The 20897-nt window shown below is 41.0% G+C and overlaps 1 protein-coding gene across 1 annotated transcript; it reads right to left on the bottom strand.

The window, feature by feature from the left end:
• Positions 1–8142: 8142 nt before the first annotated feature.
• On the bottom strand, positions 8143–18298 carry LRPAP1 (LDL receptor related protein associated protein 1). Its single transcript, XM_071447274.1, has 8 exons — positions 18083–18298; positions 13427–13571; positions 12958–13082; positions 11521–11641; positions 10876–11034; positions 10251–10333; positions 9176–9352; positions 8143–8867 (listed from the first exon to the last, which is right to left on the bottom strand). The coding sequence occupies exons 1-8, from the start codon at positions 18260–18262 to the stop codon at positions 8802–8804; spliced, it is 1056 nt and encodes a 351-aa protein (XP_071303375.1). The 5' UTR covers positions 18263–18298; the 3' UTR covers positions 8143–8801.
• Between the last annotated feature and the right edge of the window lie 2599 nt (positions 18299–20897).

The raw sequence follows: 20897 nt of genomic DNA on the forward strand, positions 1-20897 counted from the left end.
GCATTGCTGTGCTGTGTGTACCTCTTTCTTCCTGATAGACCTGCTGCCAAATGTAACTGCTGCTTCAGTGGGGCCAATGGCTTGGTTCATGAGCTGCTGTGGAACAGTTTTACATGCAAATATTTGGGTGATGGAATTTTCTCCAAGGTAACGGGCTGCAGGATGGAGGGCTGGAGTTCGGAGGGATTTAATTCCCAACAATGCAAATAATTGTCTGGGTTTTAATAGCACTCTGGCACCTAGTTGTGGAAAATGCCAGTAGGTGTCTTTAGGCATGTAAATGTTTGTGAAAATCTGCCCTGAGAGTTGTTTTCAGCAAATGGCTTGGAAAAAATCCTCATTTTTCCTCTCTGCTGTAAACAAAACAGTTTTAATTTGTGTAGCTTGGAAAACTATATTTGAATTTGAATAATGAGTGATTGCATTTTTTGTGAGATGCTGAAACATGCAGCCCTTGGTAGGTTTCTCTTCTAGTTTGTCTGGAATAAGACACATGCTTGGTATAATAACCACAGGAAGAAGACACAGTATTTTATGTATGTATTTTACTGTTACTTTATTTAACAGTATGAGCTACTGTTAAAATTATGGGGATTGTTTTAAGATGACAATGCTGTTATATTTTTTTGTCACCTTTTCTTTGGGAAGATCCTCAGCTCTCATTTGACCAGTCATACAAACCATGTTCTACAATCTAACTTGAAAGGAAAAGTTAATTTAATCTCATACAGCAATTAGAACAAGCAAAGCAGAGTAAGGCTGGGAGAGTTAAAAGTAATTAAAAGGAATTTTTGTAAGGTGCAGGTCTGCACCAAACACAGTACAAACACAGGGCAAAAGAGGTGAATGTGTGTTCAGCTTTGGTACAGCCTCATCTCGAGTGATGTGTGCAGTGCTTGGCCTCACAATTTAAGAAGCAAGGACGGGTCCCTGAATGTGTCCAGAGAACAACAAAGCTGGTGAAAGGGCTGGGAGTGCTCTGAGGGGAGGCTGAGGGCTCTGGGTTTATGTTGTTTGGAGCAAAAGAGGCTGAGGGGTGACCTCATTGCTCTCTGCAGCTTCCTAAGGGGAAGCAGAGAAGAAGGTGCTGAGCTCTTCTTGCTGGTATCCAGAGATAGGATGTGCAGGAATGGTTTAGATTGGACTTTGGGAAGCATTTCTTTAGCAAGAGGTTGGTCAAACATTGGAATAGGCTTCCCAGAGAGGTGATTCTTGTCCCAGGCCTGGCCGTGCTTAAGAAGCTTTTGGAAAATACCCTTAATAACATGCTTGAACATTTGGTCAGCCCTGAATTGGTCAGGCAGGGGGATTAGTTGGTTGGTACTGCTCCCTCCCAGTTAAAATCTCTTTTCTCTTCTCCTCTTCTCTTCCTCTTTCTCTTCTCTTCCTCTTTCTCTTCTCTTCTCTTCTCTTTTCTCTCCTCTCCTCTCCTCTCCTCTCCTCTCCTCTCCTCTCCTCTCCTCTCCTCTCCTCTCCTCTCCTCTCCTCTCCTCTCCTCTCCTCTCCTCTCCTCTCCTCTCCTCTCCTCTCCTCTCCTCTCCTCTCCTCTCCTCTCCTCTCCTCTCCTCTCCTCTCCTCTCCTCTCCTCTCCTCTCCTCTCCTCTCCTCTCCTCTCCTCTCCTCTCCTCTCCTCTCCTCTCCTCTCCTCTTTCCCATCTCATCCCAAAGATGACAGGCTTCACTCTGTAGCCTGTCATCTTTGGGATGTAGCCTCACTCTGAGTGATATCAGTTGGTTATTGATAAATCAGCTATCAATTTTCTCTTAAAGGCTGGAATATAAGTGACAGGAAAGTACATGTAATCTTGACCTGGATTCTGATACAAGAAATAGCTTGGTAAGATAGTGAGCAGGTTTAGGAAAGTGCAGCTGACATGTGAACTTTGAATTTAGTAAAAACTTGAGGGTGAGTGAACTTTAAAACTTATATACTTTCAAATGCTCGCCTGCATCAGGGCATGAAGAAATAATTCAAATTTATTATCCCACTGTGTACACAGAGGCGTATGTAACATCACCATTTTACTGAAATAATACGTGTCAACTTATCTGAGGAATATGCAGTAAGGGGGGTGGGATCAGAAAGCAGATTTAGCATGACAGTAATTTTTCTCTACATTATATGGTTGTGAAATCCTTAAAAGGAAAAATAAATAAATAAAAAAGCTCTAGCATCTGCTATTGTATAAGTTAAATTTTACTCATCTGTGGGCTGAGCTGGAAATTTATGGATAGTCCATATACAGAAAATAGAGCTGATTAGATGTTCAGAAAGGAACCTGCTCTTTGGATACTGGAGTTTTGTTATGTAATGAATCCCTCAGATCCATCTTCCCCCGTGCCTCTGCCACATTTGGAGGATGTACCCCATGGCCTGCCTTTGGCTGCTGTGACACTCTGTCCTTTTACTGCCAACAGCCAGCTGTACTGGACACAAATTGGGAAGCACAGGAAAGTGTCTTCCTGGGAATTTGATGAAGTAGGTAGGTGTCAGCAGAGAACCAGAAAGCAGCAGCTGTCCTTAGGCAGCACTGGCAGGAGGGTAGCACCACAAGATGTGTGTGTGTGAAGAGCCAAGTGCTGTGAAACAGAGAGCACTGTAACCTGAAAGGAGAGTGCCCCTAATTCTGTGTTCAGCTGCACCAGTGTCATTTACAGTTGCTGGGGTGTTTGGTAGAGGTGGAACAGGTCTGCTGAAAGCCTAGGACCTGATCTTGGATTTGCTGTCTCTGTGCTTTCTATGGTGAATCACAGAACTATGACAGAAGTGACCAGAAGTGACCAGAAGTGACAGAAGTGACCAGAAGTGATGACTGTGGAATGCCTCTCCTGCAGTGACAGCCCTGGGTGTGCTGCTTTGGAGCTCTGCAGACAGCAAATACAGTGGGAACATTTAGAGCCTCTCATTGCTGTTGCTCTGTCTGGGGAATTGTCAAGGTGCCATTGCAGCCTGCAGCTGGCCAAATCTGCAGCGTGGCCTGTGATGGGAGCCCTGTCCCTCTGTCCATCAGCATGGAGCTTGCCCTGAGCACTGCAGGGAGAAACAGAATGACTGGAAATGACTGGATAACAGAAACCTGGTGGCCAAGCAGCAGCACTGCCCATGTGAAGATGCCAAACTAACTGCACCTTGCTCTGTCTCTGCTCTAAGTGGTCAAAGCTGAACAGGGTGAGATACTCTGTTCCTAGGTTGGAAGGAGCTGATGGAAATTCATGTTTTTTCATGGTATGCTTGTGGATAAACAGGGTCACTCCTGTTCCTTCTGTAATCCCAGACACATACTGTGACAGCACTTTGATCTGGAATTCTGACTGTCCTGTTTGGCTATATTGGCTGGCTTGATCTTTCAGAAGTTCTAGTACAGCTGTGTGTACATGTGGCATTAAAATGAGAAGGTAAGCAATTCCTAAGAACACCTCTGGAAAATCATGTTCTCATCCTGAATTAATAATCATGAATAAAAATTTTGTTTTGGAGTTCTGCAAAGAATGAGGGCCAACTTGTGCAAGGCCTGATTTGTGGCAAGGTTTTAGTGACACCAGCAAACTGAGGCTAAGGCAAACATTTTTGAAGACATCTCCATCCCAGATGTAAATGTGAGACCCAGAACTTGGGTCTGAAATGGTGGAAAATGGACTCTTTCCCCACTGAAGGACCATTTAGTTAATGGTTTTGGTATAGATGTCTTCTTGAATTAGAAACTGAAATTTGAATTTGAAGTTGGACTAAAGGACCCAATGCCAGGTATTGTAAATTATTGATATTCATATGGGAGTTTCCAGTTCTCAGTGTGTTTATTCTTCAAATAGTGTAGCTCTCTTCTCTCTTTAAAGTGCTTGGAAAATTACAACTGTAGAACATTAAACAGCATTTTATTCTAGTAGGAGGCTTATTTCAAAGTGATTCAACACTCACTTTGCCTATAGAAACTGGCAGTTTTAAATTACAGTAGACCAGTTATTGAGAGGCAAACTAGGAGACTGAAATGGTTAGTTTTATTAAAATGGACAGCTTTTGTGATAAATTAATGCATCAGTGAAGGAACAAAGTTCACATTAATATCTGTGTACTGTTTCTTATTTAGGAGAGTGCTCTTTTGTTGAGTGGTGGGATAATATAACATTTGAACATTTGGATATGAAAGTGTTTTAAAGGCTATTGGTAAAAGCACTTGGGTTGTAATTGTTGCTGTACCAAATATGGCTCAAGTTGAAATATTTACTGTGGGGGAAAGCTTATGAATTTAGTTTGACTCTACTGGACAGATTTTATGAATACTTCCATTTAACGCCTGTAGATACTAGTAAAAGAATTCCATGCAGCCTTTTTTTGTAGATGAATATCCTGCTTCCCAATAGGCACTAGGTGAATAGACTGAAATACATGTTAACTGTATGATCTATTTGGAAATGTTGGTTCTGGTATTCAGCAGCACTTTGTTAAAGAACACAATGCATCCAGAAAATGCAGCACCCAGCTCTCAGTTACAAAGGTAGGTCTGTTTGTAGCAACAATCTATTCCATTTATTGACCTAAATTACTTTATTTCTTCTATTCTCATTAAATGCTATGGAATGAAAAAATATATTTAAGATATATTTTAGAACTTCCTGTGTAGTACTTACTGGGAAATGCTCAGCCAAGATCAGCTGTTGAGGAAGTTCTGGAAGCTCAGGTGGTTTCTCTGTCTCTTGCTTTTTACCTTAGTCTCCACTAAGCCTGGCTTGAGGGAGACCCACAGGGAGAGCTGGACACACAGAAAGCAGGAGAGCCCAGGCAAGGATCCCCCCAGCTCCTGAGCACAGGGATCCCCACCTGCAGAAACAGGCTCTGAAAAGGCAGATGCCACTTCACCTGACAAAATGTAAATGATCTCTACTTGGTGAATTTAAATATTCCTGCTATTGCCAGATCTATCATTCATCAGGATCCCATGGGAGGGGAGAGGGGAAATTATTGCAGCAATAAATTTGCTACAGTGCTGTTCCTTATTTGTCTTGGTAGAATGATGCCATCTTAGCTGCTGTACCAACATGTAGGATGTGTTTTTTTTAAGAAAGGCTTGGTTATTTTTGTTGCATTTAATGCCTTATGTATTTATTTCCCTCACCTTTCCACCCCCCTTTTTAACAAATAAAATCTGTCCTACACGAAGTCACTGACATGTTTACTTAAATTGAGGTTCTTTTCAGGGCAGAATTTGACTGACTATAGAATATTAAATGGTCTGATTTTTTCTTCCTAAGAAATGCAGTTCTTTTATCCTTTTTTTGCTCCTGCTTTTCTATTTCAAATTGTTTCTCAGAGTGGTTTAAAAACTTGTTAATTTGAAACATTACAAAAGGATCATCTAGAAGACCTATTAAGGAAGAGACAATTCAACCACTGTATATAAAATTGTTAGTTCTTGCTTTTCAGATTCCTCTTCCATGCAACTTATGAACTCCATTTTTCACCTCTTACAGAGTACAGAACTGTAGGTATATCTCATTTGTACCTTTTTTCTTGGCTCTGAATTTTTGTTGCTATTTACAGAAACACAGGAGTGGTGACTCAAGTTATTTTTTAATTTTTAATATCTCAAACACTACCCACCCTTGTTATTTTGACCATATGAACAGTTTTTGGAGGACTAAAATGGCAACAATAACTGAATTGTAGATACATTGTAGCATTCATATTCTCTGAAAAAATCCCTTCGCCCAGGATTTTTTCTCCTGGGAAGCTGAGAAGCCTCAGAGAAAAAGAAAACAATTCTTATCTCATTTGCTTCCCCTGTGTTGTGCTCATGTGGAATGTGTTTGGAGATTGTTTACCCACAGGTGATTGTTTCATTGGATTCTGGTGTGAGTTGTTTTTACTCTTTGGCCAATTGGGGCCAAGCTGTGTTGAGACTCTGGAAAGAGTCACGAGTTTTCATTATTATCTTTTTAGCATTCAGCAACTATCCTTTCTGTATTCTTTAGTATAGCTTAGTATAGTATAATATAATATACTATTTTAAAGTAATAAATTATCCTTCTGAGAACATGGAGTCAGATTCATCATTCCTCCCTGCCACAGGGGTCCCTGCAAATACAATAATACATTGATGCATGTGAGGTGCAGACCATAGAAACTAGAGTGGAATCAGACTTTACACTCCCCTAGCCTGTCCCAAATCTTAAAAAGCAGGGAAAGTCCTGAGGAGCCTCAACAGGAACAGACTATTGCTCCTGCTTTCCCTTATGCTGATGCACTCAGCCACAGACTGTTCCAAAGGGAAGCTGGGTGCAGGGGCAGCAACAGCCTTTTTACTTTGTTCTCCTCTAGGTTTGTGTGCTCAGACTCATTAACAGCCATGCTCTGGTAACTGAACTGAGGTGACTCTGCTGACCCCACTCTCCAACCTTTGCCTCTGATGAGCTGTGACTTGTTCCCAGTTTTACATTACTGTCACATGTAAGTATTTTGTCAGCCTCTGGTACTTTGCAGCACTTGCCAAGCACTCTCTCTGCTTGAGCCCACCTGGCCTTTGAGCCCAATTACTGTCCTGATGTGGCAGGCAAAGCCACAGCACAGCCACCGCCTGCTTCAGCCATCGCCTCTTTAAAGCCTCTGCTGCAGCAACTCTGCCCTTGTTCAGTAACTGATCTGACCCTGGTTATTCATTCCATGAATACAGCACCTTCTGCTGTTCCAGACTTCCTCAGAAATTCCTGGACAAGCATATTCTAATTCAGGTAAACACTGAGATGAAACCCAGCTTTGTGCTGTGCCCTCCTGTGTGGAGCACACAGCTGCTGTGCCTGCCTTCAGTGCAGGCTGGGATATTTTGCTTTCCTGTGGGCAGCACACCTCCCTCAGCAGCAGGATCTGAACTCTGTGCTCTGGAAAGCTGCTCCATTCCCCACCACCCTGCCAGGACTGCCCAGCAGCAGTGCCTCAGTGCTTTGTGTAGCTCCTCTCCTCTGCATGTATCCAAATTCTTCACCCAGGGGCCATTTTTTTTTGCTGTGGGACCCCCCACACCCAGGCTACAGCCCCCAAACTGACCTGCAGCTCACAGATTTAGTCCTTACCTTACCAAAGGGGACACTGAAGGACACAGTGAAGTCTTTGCTTTCTAACATAACACAGTTTACATTTTTGTTCTGCATTCAGAGGGAATTGATGTAGACAAATGTGTAAGATAATAAGCTACTGCTCTGATACAGAAGCTGAACAACCCTTAAAACCACAGTCTGGAGAAGAAATAAGTGTGTAACATTTGGAAAAAAAAAGCAAAGCATGTTTCTCATAAATGGCTTGTAGCTATTTTTGGATTTAGTTTTTATAGTTTGCCAACCAAAGGTATACCATAAACTACATGAACAGAGCTGTCTCTAAGGAGACTGCTAACATTAGTGGCGGCTTCTTATTGTGATGGACAACAATTCTCTGCAGTATAAATAACTCTTAGCTTAAATTAAATTAAAAAAGTAAAAAAAGAAAAATATCCTAGCTTCAAAGAAAATCTCAAAGTAAGACTGCTCCCACAGTTTTGGTTCAGATCACTTGCACATGAAGATACAGTTTTTAAGTAAAGAATCATGTTACTTTTAAGCCATGATGACCCAGGATGAGGGGCCTGTTCTGACTGAATGGGTTTCTCATGGAACAGGCAGGGAGAGCAAGGCTTGAGGCCAGCTGCCTGATCCAGCACACCTCAGCACTGCCACCTGTGAGGGACAGAGCTCCCCAGCCAAGCAGCTGTAATGATTCACCCACACTGGACCTTGGCCTTGGCCTCGTTCCTGGAACAGTTTAATTTGAAACTTTCATTTGAGATAAAGGGTCAGCATTGTTATTATAGACAATTTCAACCCAGGTGTCTGATGTGTGCCAGGTTCTGACCAGAAAAATCTGATCTTGAAAGGAGAAGTGATAATAATCTTTATTGGAGATTGCACTGGAATATACACCCAGAGATAAGCTGCTTTAGAAATCTTTCTGCCTATTCAGAACATAGAAACACATCCTTGTGGTGCAAAACTACCCCATCTCTCTTAAAAACTGATGTGTGAATGAACGTTACAGGAATTAGCAACATGCTCAAAAAACAGGTCTGGTTACTTCTCACTTTATGAAAGGGAAGGTGAAAAAAAAAAGCCTCACCAGTATTTGTTTTGATTTTTTAATGACCAAGTGTAGCAAAACCAAAGCAACCATGAACAAGGTAATTGTACACACACACGTTAGTCAATAACTAAACTGTGCAAATTGACCTCAGTACTTGTTCCCTCATTACCCCTCCTCCCCCTCTCACATGGAAGATTCATATACAGTGCAGCAGTGCAGCTCTGAGCCACTGCTCAAAGTCAGTAAAAATATTTTTGTAACCTTAAGTCAAAAATGTAATAGGCCAAGGATTGAAATAAAGACTTTTCTGGCCCCTGTGTAACCTTCCTGTACCTCAGTGTTTGCTTTCATTGATCAGAATACCTTACCTGACTGTAAGATTAGTATTTTTTTACTAGCAGGAATCCTTTGAGAGTTTGCATATTTTTTTCCTTTAGACAAAACTGATTATTTCAAAGGCTGCTACTTGATTCAGAAGTAAGATCTTTATGATCCAAGATGTGCAACCTAAATATTTAATCTAATGATTTAATTTTACAGTGCAAATACAAAATTTGTAATTAAGTAGACAGAAAAAATCTTACAGGACACATCTGTTCAATCCTTACTATTTTAGAAGGACTCCTTGGTAAGCCCTGCTCAAAAAACCACATTAACTGCTTTGTGTTAATAGACTGATCCCATGAAGCAGAACAAATTCTTATAGTTCATTGTGTTGAAGACCTTGAGAGATTCTGCTGGATAAGTCTTGCAAGTGCTTCTTTACCTATCAGGAAAAGAAAACACACAAAACAAATTTCAGGAAGACAATAAATTATCAATGTAGTAAGATATTCAGATTTTGCTATGAGTATTTGTAACAACAGAGCGAGCAGAGCAGGAAGATTTCAGGCCTTTTTAGGTCTATAAGAACAATTATGTGTATGCTGTACTAAACATGGAGAACAGATGTGTCTTGAGCTCCCCTTCTGGAAGTCATTCAGCTTGCATGAAAAATCAGCACTGGATAATCTGCTTCCCCTCTGCTACTGAGTTAAACTTTCAACATGTATGTAACACTGCATTTATACAGACCTTATATCCTAGCTCTTTTGTCTTTTCTTGCAGCATGGCATATTTCTCTTTGTTTCTGTTCAGATGATCCTTGTCTCCAGTTTCCTCTACGTGCTTCAGTTTCTGGTGTGAAATCTCTAATTGTTTCTGGTAATGATGGTGCTTTTCAATTTTTGCTTCAAAATGTTTCAGCTCCTCCTAAGATAACAAATACACACAGCTTCAGAGGAGTTGCTTTCCAAGCCTTCCTTTCTCTTGCCAAGACACTCCTAATGATACTTTACTAAGTCAGGTACAGAAAGCTTTTTCAGTTCCCTGCTTCTTAAAAATGTCTGGACAATCCATTACCATCACCACCAGACTGCTGATTTTGAAAGCAGTGCTGAAAACGACCCACTGCAGAGTCCTCAAAAGGAGACTGTGGGTGGCTGTGAGGTGTGACAAGAGGAGAGCAGTGAACACCAAGTAAAAATTTAGGCATAAGAACAGTAGAATGAGGGGAGAGAGACAAATTTCTAAAAAAGCCTCTTTTTAAAATCTGTTAAACAGGCAGAGTCAGATAAAAAAAAAATTAAATCTTTTCTTTATACAACTAGAATTGAATAAAAGTGGTATGAACTGCACAGGAATGAATTTCTATATTATTTCATTGAAAAGCAGTCTTTATTACAATAGTTTTGTGTCAGCTCAACACAGCTCCAACATGGGAAGTTAACAGTACAGGAGATGGGCATGAGAGGGAAATTGCTGGGTATACAGATTACAGTGCTTCCCAAGGACACAATTAACACATTGGGTAAGAGGGGTAAATCTGGTGCCTTGGCAACAAAGAAGCAGGACCTGATCTTTCAAAGATTCAAAATATGCAACAGTTGTTTTGAGAGGATTCAGAATTGTCATTCTGCTGATTATAACAGAACCAGCATGTGATTAGTTACATACATGTCTATGTATCTGAAGTATTAAAAAGGCATCATGACCTTTTTTATGGTGTCTGGAGGGCAATACAGAAGTGGCTGCAATCAGAGTAACATCAAGTGTTTCTTTATGTGGCAAATTATCTTTCTGCAAGAGAAGTTGCTGGAATTCTACTTACTCGAAAAGATTCAAGTTCTTTCTCAGTGAAATTAGCTGATTTGGCCATGTCCCACAAATCAATCACTCTTGGTTCTTCAAATTCTAAACAAACACACATAACAAAATGAAAATGTGGACACAATGCTTTTAATGCCCAACTTCTATGAAAGATGAAGAGAGGCTTTCTCACATACATATAGTTATTAAATTAAGAACAGAGACATTAAACACTGCATTTCTAATAGATCTATTCAGATGAAAAGGGAGAAGTGTCCAAGTACTGGATAGAACTAGATACCAGTACTATGTAAAACAAGTAGGTTTTTAAAAGCAAAAAACCCCAAATCCAAGGAACTGGATAAAGGCACTGCTTGACCTGCATGCTGTCTCATTTACTTGCCCTCCTGGGGCAATATCCCTTCTCATGGGGGTATGGAAGACAGAATTATCCTCTTAACACACTGACTGTCTCCTTTCATTAGGCTTCCAGTGTTTGATTCCAAACAGGACTGGTTGGCTCTATCTCTTCAGCCCACTGTGGTACACAACACACTGTGATACTGTGACTATGCCCTTGCCCACTGATTTTAACTTTTTAAAAATGAAATGAATCCCAAAGAAGCACAAACCCCGCTGTATCATACCACTGGTTGTGTCATATCCCTGGTGACTGACTTTACGCAAACGTTCAAAGCCCTGATTGATGCTCCTTAACTTCTCCTTGAGCTCTCTGTGTTTGTTGTGCAAGATTTCCTCTTTCACCAGGTTCTCCTCAGAGGGATTGATAACATTCTTGTGGATATCTGTTGAAGAACAGTAAGTATTACTGATTGTGGGCCAAATTTTGATAGCTCAAAAACTCCAAAAAATCCCCCAAATCTGAGATGAATAAAAAGTGCTAAGTTCTTAGGATTTGAGTGCAAATAAAGCTGGTGAGATAAAACATGTATTTTCTGCAGACTTTAGAATTGCATTTTGCAGCAGTGAATTTATGCCTGCTGCATAATTTCCTGTAAAACTACAATGGCCATCATTGCTAATCTGATGGCATTTTCCCTGCATGAAATGAAGGCAGAATCAGAAAACTGAAATGGCAACAGTTTCATTAGTTGGCAACAATTCTGGCAGCTGATGCAGAACTAAACCCAGGAGGTAGCTGAAAATGCCAGCATCTGCAAGTGGTTCTGACATAAATGTGAGGAGCTTCAAAGAAATTTGGAAGTGATGGAAACAATGGGCAGAGAAAAGAGATGTACTGATCTTGAAACAGCAGAGAAATGTCCAGGCACCTTCTGTTCTGCTCACAGTCTCCAGCAGAATGTTGTATTCACGAATCTTTTCTTTGTGATGCTTAAATTCTCGCCATAGCTTATCCAGCTCCTCATCAGAGAACTTCCCAGAGGTCTTGGCCTGAAAGAAACATGAGCTCATTATCCTTTCCAGGCCAAGTGCTTTAAGTGCCCTCAACTGCCAAAACGTCTTCCCACTTCTCATCACATTTAGAAAATTATTAAGTGCAGCTTTTCTTTAGATCTTTTGTTTTAATTCTCTTAATATTTGTATGTGGTCAGGATTTAGATGTTGATGGATAATCACGTCAAAAGAAGTTTGCTTCAGACTTGCTATGGATTACCCAGTGAAAAGTGTCTGGCATTTCTATTCCACGGGAAACAATTTAATACAGAAATAAGGGCCATGGAGCTCCACAGACAACTGCAAGGGAACCATTTGCATGAGGGATGCAGCCTGATATTAAACACAGTCTTTACTGCTTCTTACTCTACTGGCACGTGAAGATTCTATCACAGCTGTGCACTTGCTCTCTAGCTTGCTTCTCTTAAAGAAGCACTGTTCACACAGTTGGGGCACTACCCACAAAGCTGGTGGGATTCTTGCTGCAATGCCTGATCAAAAGTGAGTGTTTTTGAAACCTATTCAGACCCCATTTTTTTTTTGCTTAGGGATTATTTCTCCTATTGCACTTTACTGTTCCCCAAAGCACAGAATAATATGTTCCTTGCCAAAGCTGTATCTAGTTACAGTAACATTTTAAAATCCAGCAAATCTTTTTTTCTGCTTTACTCTCACTGCAGTAGACTCATGGGAGAATTCTTTAGATTTACCTGACTAGTTGCTTCTTAAAATTTGAATTATTTAATTTCTGACAATTATGACTTTGCCAGTTTTAACTGCCTAAATTTGACAGTACATCTTCCACTTTTTATGCATGAATGCAAATCCTGGAAATTTTCAGTTGAATACTAGGTTGAGAAAGCCCTTATTTAAAATCCTTCCCCCACAATACATTTCACTTTAAGCAGTCTACAAAATGGTTCTATTTTAAATATATCTTTTAAAAAATATCAACAAACAACAATAAGAAAACTGGGAAAAACACCATAGATATACTACCACACAGTGTGACAGTCACACTAAGGGAAGCCATGAGTTCAGGGAAATGTGAGGACCCAGGCTCCACCCTTCAGATTAAGGTGGGTGTTTTATTTGCCAAAGACAACCTGTCATTGCTGGATGGTCTGGATGCAGGTGGGCTTCCCTCTGGGCATGAAGATGTGAGCTACAGAGCAAGGCAGCTTGGTCAGTACTTAACAACAGAGTAGTAAAGCCATTAATTTCCACGTCTGAGTGCTCTCAGAAGGCACAGCTAAGAGTTCAGTGAAGAAATACTGGTTTCTTACACTCCAGCTCCTGGAAATCTTACTTACCTTGCTCCACAGTTTTTCCAACCTTGGATCATCTAGTGTGTCACTTTCTGTGCCATCTTTAATATAGTTGGTATCAACTAGCTGAGAGTCCTTCTTTCCATTCATTCCATATTTAGTCATAATGACTGCAAGGGAATAGAAGATACAGAAACATGAGAACCAACTATGGATGTATGGAAGGTGAGAGATGGGCTGCATCTGTCACTTGCAGAGCTGGATTTTGCAGCTCATGGAGGAAAAGCTAACAAACAGTTCAAGACACAGTGGTCCCTTGTTCAATGACCTCTTCTGGAATTACTGGGAGTAAAGGACTCTGTTAGGCTCCTGCAGCTCCCTACTGACCTGCAAAGAGCTTGTTGTGTGCTCAGTGTCCACAATTATTATTCAATAGTTTAAACACAAGTGTCTAGCCATGTGTGTGTGTGTGTGATGCAAAGTTTAAACTCCTCCTTTCCAGGACAGCCCTTACCATTTAAGTTGCGTCTGAGCTTGGCTTCCTTCTCTCCATCTTCATCCAGCCCTTCAGCCTTCAGTTTTTTCCAGCTCAGCTCATCCTTTTCTTGTATTTTCAGATCACTATGCAACTCTGCCAGTTTCACAGCAGAGAGATGGAGCTAACAAGAACACAGAAAGGTTTATATTAAGTTATGTGGAGTCCCCTTTTGCTGCAGAGCTACCTCAGGAACCAGTACAGATAGATAACAACCAGCATGGCACAGCAATTCTTCTCAAACAACATGCCATTGCCACCACATGTGCTTTCTTGTGGACCATCTTCCAACCATACAGTTATAGTGAGTTGAAAAACTTTATTGGTTAGTACAGATTTTCAGTCTACCAGGTCACTGAGGATGGCCTTGCAGGTCAAAGAGCCACTTCATTGGCAATTTTTACTATGATCAAAATGAAAAAAAAATCTCAAATAATTTCTTAACATGGTTTATGTGCATTAAAACATACAAAACCTAGAGATAGTCCTGTGTGACATACTAGAAAATAAAAGGTAAGACATTGAGGCTGAAGATAGGAAAAAAAAATTAGTTTAAATGAATGCTAGGTCAGCTTGAAATTTTGTGAGCTACAGAGAAAACAGGAACAATGACTAATATGTGGTTGGCTAAGCAACACTGCTGTGAGTTGATCCTGAACTTCCAGATTTTAGCCACCATAGTTATTCAGTTTAAAACAAATAAATGTAACAAACCACCTTAACACTTCAGAACCACTTTTTTTTTTTGTGTGTGTCTACATGGTCAAAAAACAGATGATGAGGTGAGGAGAAGCCCAGAGAAGAGAGGAGATAAAACCCCCAACTACTGCGTGCCCAGCTCCTGGGAGCTCAGATCCAGCTGGAAACCACCTGGGCTTGCCAGTCCTAGCACAAGTTTATCTATTTTATCATTAAAACCAGCTTACACTTTATAAAAATTATCATTTTCAATGAGGAAGGAGTGTGTTTAATAAACACAGACTCAAAACTCAGAATTGTTTTTAAACATCTGAATGATACTGAAAAGATTCAGGCGTTCCTTTGTTTGTCAGTAGGTTATTTTAAAGTAATAGGAAAAGTGCAATTACTTTAAGCTAATGCACTTCCTATTGACAAGAATTCAGGAAACTATCCACATTATTGTTTATGTTTCTATCATAGGCTGTCCTATTAATTAATCTTGTGACACTTGCATACAATTATTTTGATTTTTAAACTATTTTTTTTTTCTGCATTTTGCACTTGGCTTACTGAAATTACTAAGATCTAGAGTAGTTAGAATCACAGGTAAATATAATACTTATAGAACACATTAAAACTTCTGATCCCTCTAATACTAAAGCAAAGGAGTGTCCCTGTTGTGACCTTTACCATCTACTTTTGGGGAACTGCTTTACAGAAACAAAGCACTTAGAAGTAACCACTTTCTTTATAGTTCTTAGAATGTGCTGAGTAGAAGAAAAACTTTAATCATGTACTTATTTACTTTTCTGGTGCAGAATGACGTGGACAGCCCAAGTGTCACTGCTGCAGTGGAACCAAGTATCATTTTCCTCAGAAAGAATTGTGCCCTGAAGCTTCAAGACTCAGTGAGAAGTTTGCTACAAATTGTGAAGGGAATGGCCAAACATCTTGGTAGTTATTTAGTTACTCTAATATGAGGCAGCATTCAAGTAGCATGGACATCATATGTAGTTGGGATGAGGAAATATAGGAATAAATAGCCATGCACAATTAGGAATAAATAGCACAATGCACAATTCGATAAGAAGTAATTTATCTCCTAAGTACTGCAAATATAATAAAATAAAATCTTTCATATGTGACCTTGTCATCAGAAACACACTACAGCATAAAAGATTACACAGTGCAGTTTATGTTAGAGCCCCTCTGCAGTTACTGCAATCCCATAAATATGTACAGCTTTCCATTTTCTGGAAGTTATAGAAAAGAATATCAGAATTTCTAAACATAAAGTTTGGAGACATCATCAATCAAACATATTAAAGTCCTAATAAATACTAAGGAACTACATTAAGCCCTCTATTCCTTAAGAGAAAACAAGATTCTATTCAAATTTCTCCTAACTGGAGCAATATTTTTCCAATTCTCATTATAATTTAGTAGGAAACTAAAGTAACTGTCCTTGTAAACATTATAAATCCTTTGAAACTTTTTGGAAGCCCCTTGCCTGTTCCATTAATGCAATACAGAGTGAATACATAAGTTAATTTAAAGTATTCAATTCAAGAACTACTTCCTTTAAGGTTATCCCATGTTGGACCCTGAGTACACCAGGTAAAAAATGTCAGTGGTCAGACTCCTCATCACTTTACTAACATCACTCACATGCTGGAATAAACTAACTAGAAGCAGAGGTGAAAAGTTAAGTTTAATGATTAAATAACTAAGCAACAAGCTCCTTAAACTCATTCCTTATTCCTCATTCCTTATGCTGCCTGGACATTGACATCTAAGACAGGTACCTATTCCAATTCTGGGAATGAATGCTGGAAACTTGAACATTACAACAATTACATCATTTGCTGTTGGGCTGGCTGCAATCATTACCTGCAACATCCTTACCTACACTCTTGCCTCCAAGAGGAAAGAGCTCTTTACTACAAATTTACTATTTATGGAAAGAGATTCTGGAGGAAGATCAAGCACTCTCTCCCACTTACCCTCAGGGAAACAAGAACAAAGTCTGGCTTGCCAGCTCCTGGTCCCACTAAGTACCATTCTGGGGCTTTTTTAAGGACTGCTCCTCCAGCTGTGTGTTGCAATGCTAAATTGTGGTTTCTGACTTTTATGTCAAAATGAAGAAGTTCCCTGTTTTCAGTAGTTTCTCTATCACTACCAAAATAAAGGAATGAAGAGTTCTGCATTGATAATGGAAGTATTTCAAAGCAGATGTAACACACAGGCATAGTTTTCCTCTTATTTTATATATTGCCCAGACATACTGAAAAATCACTTTATAGAACACATGCTGGATGACAGTTGTACTCAACAGTGAAATTCAGATGGTGGCAAATTTAGTTCAAGTAGGTTTTGCATCTCTAAAATCCAGCTCACACATATAGAATTTACTAATTTACTAAGACTTAGTTTCTGACTGACAGAGTTAATCCATTTTATATTTTAGCATCTTAACACAGATGATGTAAAGCACCTCAAATTTTAATTCCAGAAGAGCCAGGTATGAACATGGGAAAAGACTGTAATTGGAAAGGTGAGAGGTAACTGATACTACTATAATTACAGATTATTTCTAGTCTCAGTGTTGTTTCTTTTTCAGCTGTCAGTTCAACAGCTGGAGTTTCACTAACACACTTTCCTATGCCCCATTCCATCTGTCTCCCATCGAGGAAAGGAGTAATTTTGACACCTTCCTAGAGCACATTGGGAGGCAGCACAATGGCAGGGTTCTAGTTTCTGGCTGAATTTGGGGATGGTCTACCTCCAATTCAATAGCTCAGGCTATTCGGAATACAGAAGATCCAAAATTAATGTTAACTATATTTCATAGCCTGAAAGAACTTAACCTTTGCAGTCATCACCCTAATTTCCATGGTCCACAATATTCAGGGGATATCTGCAGTGCATTCTTCTTCTCCCACTGCAGCTGTTCTTTTTAGTTCTAAGTAAATATTTCCACTGTAATGAAATAACTTGACTGTGTTTTCACTTTAATTAAACATCTTTTGTAGTCCACAGTGAGAGAAACTCAAGTACTGTTTTGACTCACTGTCAAAATTAAGGCTCTCATCTGGGAATGGTGAAACCCATTTGCTGGTCCTCTTGCATTTGTCTACATCACTTGATGTAAATGTAGGCAACACAACCACCAGGGTGGAGATTTCCTCTTCTCCTGCAGTGAATTTCTGCCTTGTGCCGGGCAGGAACCGAGGCCACCGCCTTCAGACAGCTGAGAGCATCCCAGTCCTGAACGGCAGGGCTAATGCTTTCAACCAGCGAGCTCTGGAGCCAAGCGCACATCCTACCTGGCACCACAGGGAAATCCCTCTCTCTCCCACTGCCTGGGCATGTGGATTAGCTGCTGCATTACCCAGGGGCAGGTGAACACTTCCCAGGGCTCGGACACACATCCCAGGGCTCGGACACACATCCCTGTCCCGGGAGCCATGCGGCTTAGGTGTTGCATTACCCACGGGCAGGTGAACACCTCCCAGGGCTCGGACACACATCTCTGTCCCGGGAGCCATGCGGTTTAGGTGCTGCATTACCCACGGGCAGGTGAACACCTCCCAGGGCTCGGACACACATCCCTGTCCCGGGAGCCATGCGGTTTAGGTGCTGCATTACCCACGGGCAGGTGAACACCTCCCAGGGCTCGGACACACATCCCAGGGCTCGGACACACATCCCCTGTCCCGGGAGGAGGCACAGCCGCCCGCCGCGGGGCTGAGCGGAGCGCTCGCTGCGTGACGGTCGGGGATAGCCATGCCCGAGAACAGAACGAAAGCCATCGCAGCCCCGAGCCGGGGCCAGACAGCCTCGGCCTCTCCTCACACACCGGTGCCCGCTCCTCGCCATCTCCCTGACGGGGAAGGAGTGTCTCAAGCGGCCGGGCCCGACCTCGGAGCCCCCTCCGAGCGCCACCCCACTCACCCGCTGCGCCTTCTCCCAGATCTGGTTCAGCCTCACCACCCGGAACTCCCCGGCCTCCCGCCGCTTGCCGTCGGCGGCCGCCAGCCCCTCGTTGGCCTCCCGGGAGTACTTGCTGGCCTGGCCGGCGGCAGCCAGGAGCAGCGCGGCGGCGAGGGCCGGCAGCGCACGCACAGCCGCCATGTTGCGCCGCGCGGAGAACTACAACTCCCGAGATGCCCTGCGGGGACGGGAGGTTGGTGCTGGACGAACCGGGGCAAGGCCGGAAATCCAGAGCCTGGCTTGCGTCTGGGGAGCGTGAGGGGAGCGAGGTTTGAGCTTTTCTCTTCGTGCCGTTCTCCTTGAGAAAAACACCAATCACTTGTTTTTAAAATTTTAAAAGTAATAAAATGATTATAAAAATAGTAATACAATTAAAGTAATAATAATTTGGACAATTTGAATTAGGACAATATGAGGCAATAGAAACAAAGAGTTACGGACGGTCTGGGTACCTTTTTCTGGGCAGCATAAGCCCGAAAAAGGACACCCGTTAACAGAGGATTAACCCTTAAAAACAATAGCCTGTTGCATATTCATACACCTCATACGTGATGCATAAATTCCATTCCAATACAGGATTCTGTCTGGTCATCGTCAACTTCTTCCTCCTAATCCTAATGGCGTCGTCCTGCCTGAGCGAGGCGGGAAGAAGTTCGTTTCTTCTGAAAATGGGGCAATAAATTCTCTTTCTCTGAAAGATTTAGGTGTCCTGTGACTGCTATGTCGGTGCGAGTCCTTTCTTAAAAAAAAGTATCCTACATATCATAGTTTCTATTTTAACATTTTGTTATAAGCCAAAACTATATTTAACACACTACTTAAGAGAATTAATACAGCATAACTTTCTAACGTAACACATATAATATTCATTTTAATATTGGCAAAAAGCCAATCATAAAATACACATTTTTCACATTCTCATTCTCCTCAGTGCTTGCTTCACAAAATATACGGAATATGGCACGTTTTATGAGTAGTTTCCCCCCCAACACTCGGTGCTGATGTCAGCTGTGTGAGAACAAGGGGACACAGTGCGTTCGAGCACCGCTGCTTTCATCAAACAAAGTTTTCAGATATTAACACAATGCCCAAGAGTTCAAAGAAAAAGAAGTGGCAGCTCGAGGAGTGGAAGGCAAGAATGGGAACGGGTTCCCCCTTGGTGGTGACAGAGGAGAACACCTGTACCCAGGGCAGCACAGAGGGATGGATGGTGGTGCGGGCAGAAGGAGGGCGGTGTGAAATGCAGGGACACCTAGGCTGGGTTTGTGAAAAATGTGTGTTTTACGATTGGCTTTTTGCAAATATTAAAATGAATATTGTATGTGTTATGTTAGAAAGTTATGCTGTATTGATTTTCTTAAGTAGTGTGTTAAATATAGTTTTAGGTTATAACATAATGTTAAAATAGAAATGATGTTATGTAAGAGACTTTTTTTAAAGAAAGGACTCACACTGAGATAGCAGCCACAGGACACCTAAATCTTTCAGAGAAAAAGAATTTATTGCTCTCTTATCAGAAGAAACTAACTTCTTCCTGCCTCGCTCAGCCATGAAGACACTGTCAGGATTAAAGGAAGAAACTGACACTGACCAGACAGAATTCTTTGTCTGAATGGAATTTATGCATCATATATGAGGTGTATGAATATGCAACAGGCTATTGCTTTTAAGGGTTAATCCTCTGTTAACATGTGTCCTTTTTTAGGCTTATTTTGCCCAGAAAAGGTACCTGGACCATCTGGAACTCTTTGTTCTTATTGTCTTGTATTGTCCTAATCTCAGTTGTTCAAATTATTATTACTGTTTTTATAACCATTTTATTACTATTAAACTTTTAGAATTTTAAAAACAAGTGATTGGCGTTTTTCACAGGTTGTTCTCCAGGGGTGATGTGTGAGAATGGCTCTGGGCTTGGTGGTGTGTGCTCAGACTACAGCTCTTGGTCCTGATGGTGCCAACCTCCTACCTCAGCGTGTCCTCCTCAAGCAGCCAGCCAAAGGGTGCAGTGGTCAACAGGCAGTTTTGGGAGGGGATTAAGTCAAGCTGTATTAAGGAAAAACACTCCATGATGCTGTGAAAATGCACAGTATTTAATCCAGGGTTGGTGTATTTATAAGAACCAATAGATTGCCTAAATTATAATGAGATTTGTGAAAACAGCGTGCCAGGGAGTAACAACAGTTACAACAACAGTGTGTAATTTTTGCCTTGTAAGTAATAGAAAAGACTTGTGTTTTCTCTTTCACATTTTTCGTAGGTCAGAGATTTTGTCTTATTAACCTAGAAGCTTTTGCTATAAGACTGAATTGCAGAAGTGGCCAAAAGCATTGCATTGAACTATACATTGCATTGAACTATACATTGCATTGAAGAGCAGTTGAAGCGAGCTTTGAAGTACAGCAAACTGATGCAGAAAGTCCATCAGCCTTGCCCAAAACTTATGCAGCTCTACACATCAATTTTAGGATTTAGAGCTTCTTTTAGTCTCATTATTACAGTGTATATATATATTCTTGGGTCATTTTGAAATAGTTCTATCTTGGCATTTGAAATACTGATTGAGTTATCAGGCTGCAAATAAATTCAACTTCTATGCTCTGTAAACTCCAACAGGTTCCCAGTCTTCTTTTAGTATTGTGTGTACTTGTGCACAGCTTTATGCATTTGTTTCCCTGAATTTTTGACTACACTAAAAATTTTTAGAAATAAGAGAGGGGCTGCGGCACCATTCATTTGCTTATGTTGGCTTGTTGGATGTCATTCTCCAGTGCCTTTA

This window comes from Agelaius tricolor, unplaced genomic scaffold (assembly GCF_023055355.1).
Source record: "Agelaius tricolor isolate 1412-34295 unplaced genomic scaffold, bAgeTri1.0.p SCAF_24, whole genome shotgun sequence".
Classification (NCBI taxonomy): Eukaryota; Metazoa; Chordata; class Aves; order Passeriformes; family Icteridae; genus Agelaius; species Agelaius tricolor.

Bases quoted from the DNA above. Each gene is read 5' to 3' on its own strand.
- LRPAP1 (XM_071447274.1), bottom strand. From the start codon at position 18,262: ATGGCGGCTGTGCGTGCGCTGCCGGCCCTCGCCGCCGCGCTGCTCCTG. The intron at 11,035-11,520 runs GTGCCTGGACAT...GTTCTTCAACAG, and splicing joins GACTGTGAGCAGAACAGAAG to ATATCCACAAGAATGTTATC. The intron at 10,334-10,875 runs GTATGATACAGC...GTGTTTGTTTAG, and splicing joins GGGATATGACACAACCAGTG to AATTTGAAGAACCAAGAGTG.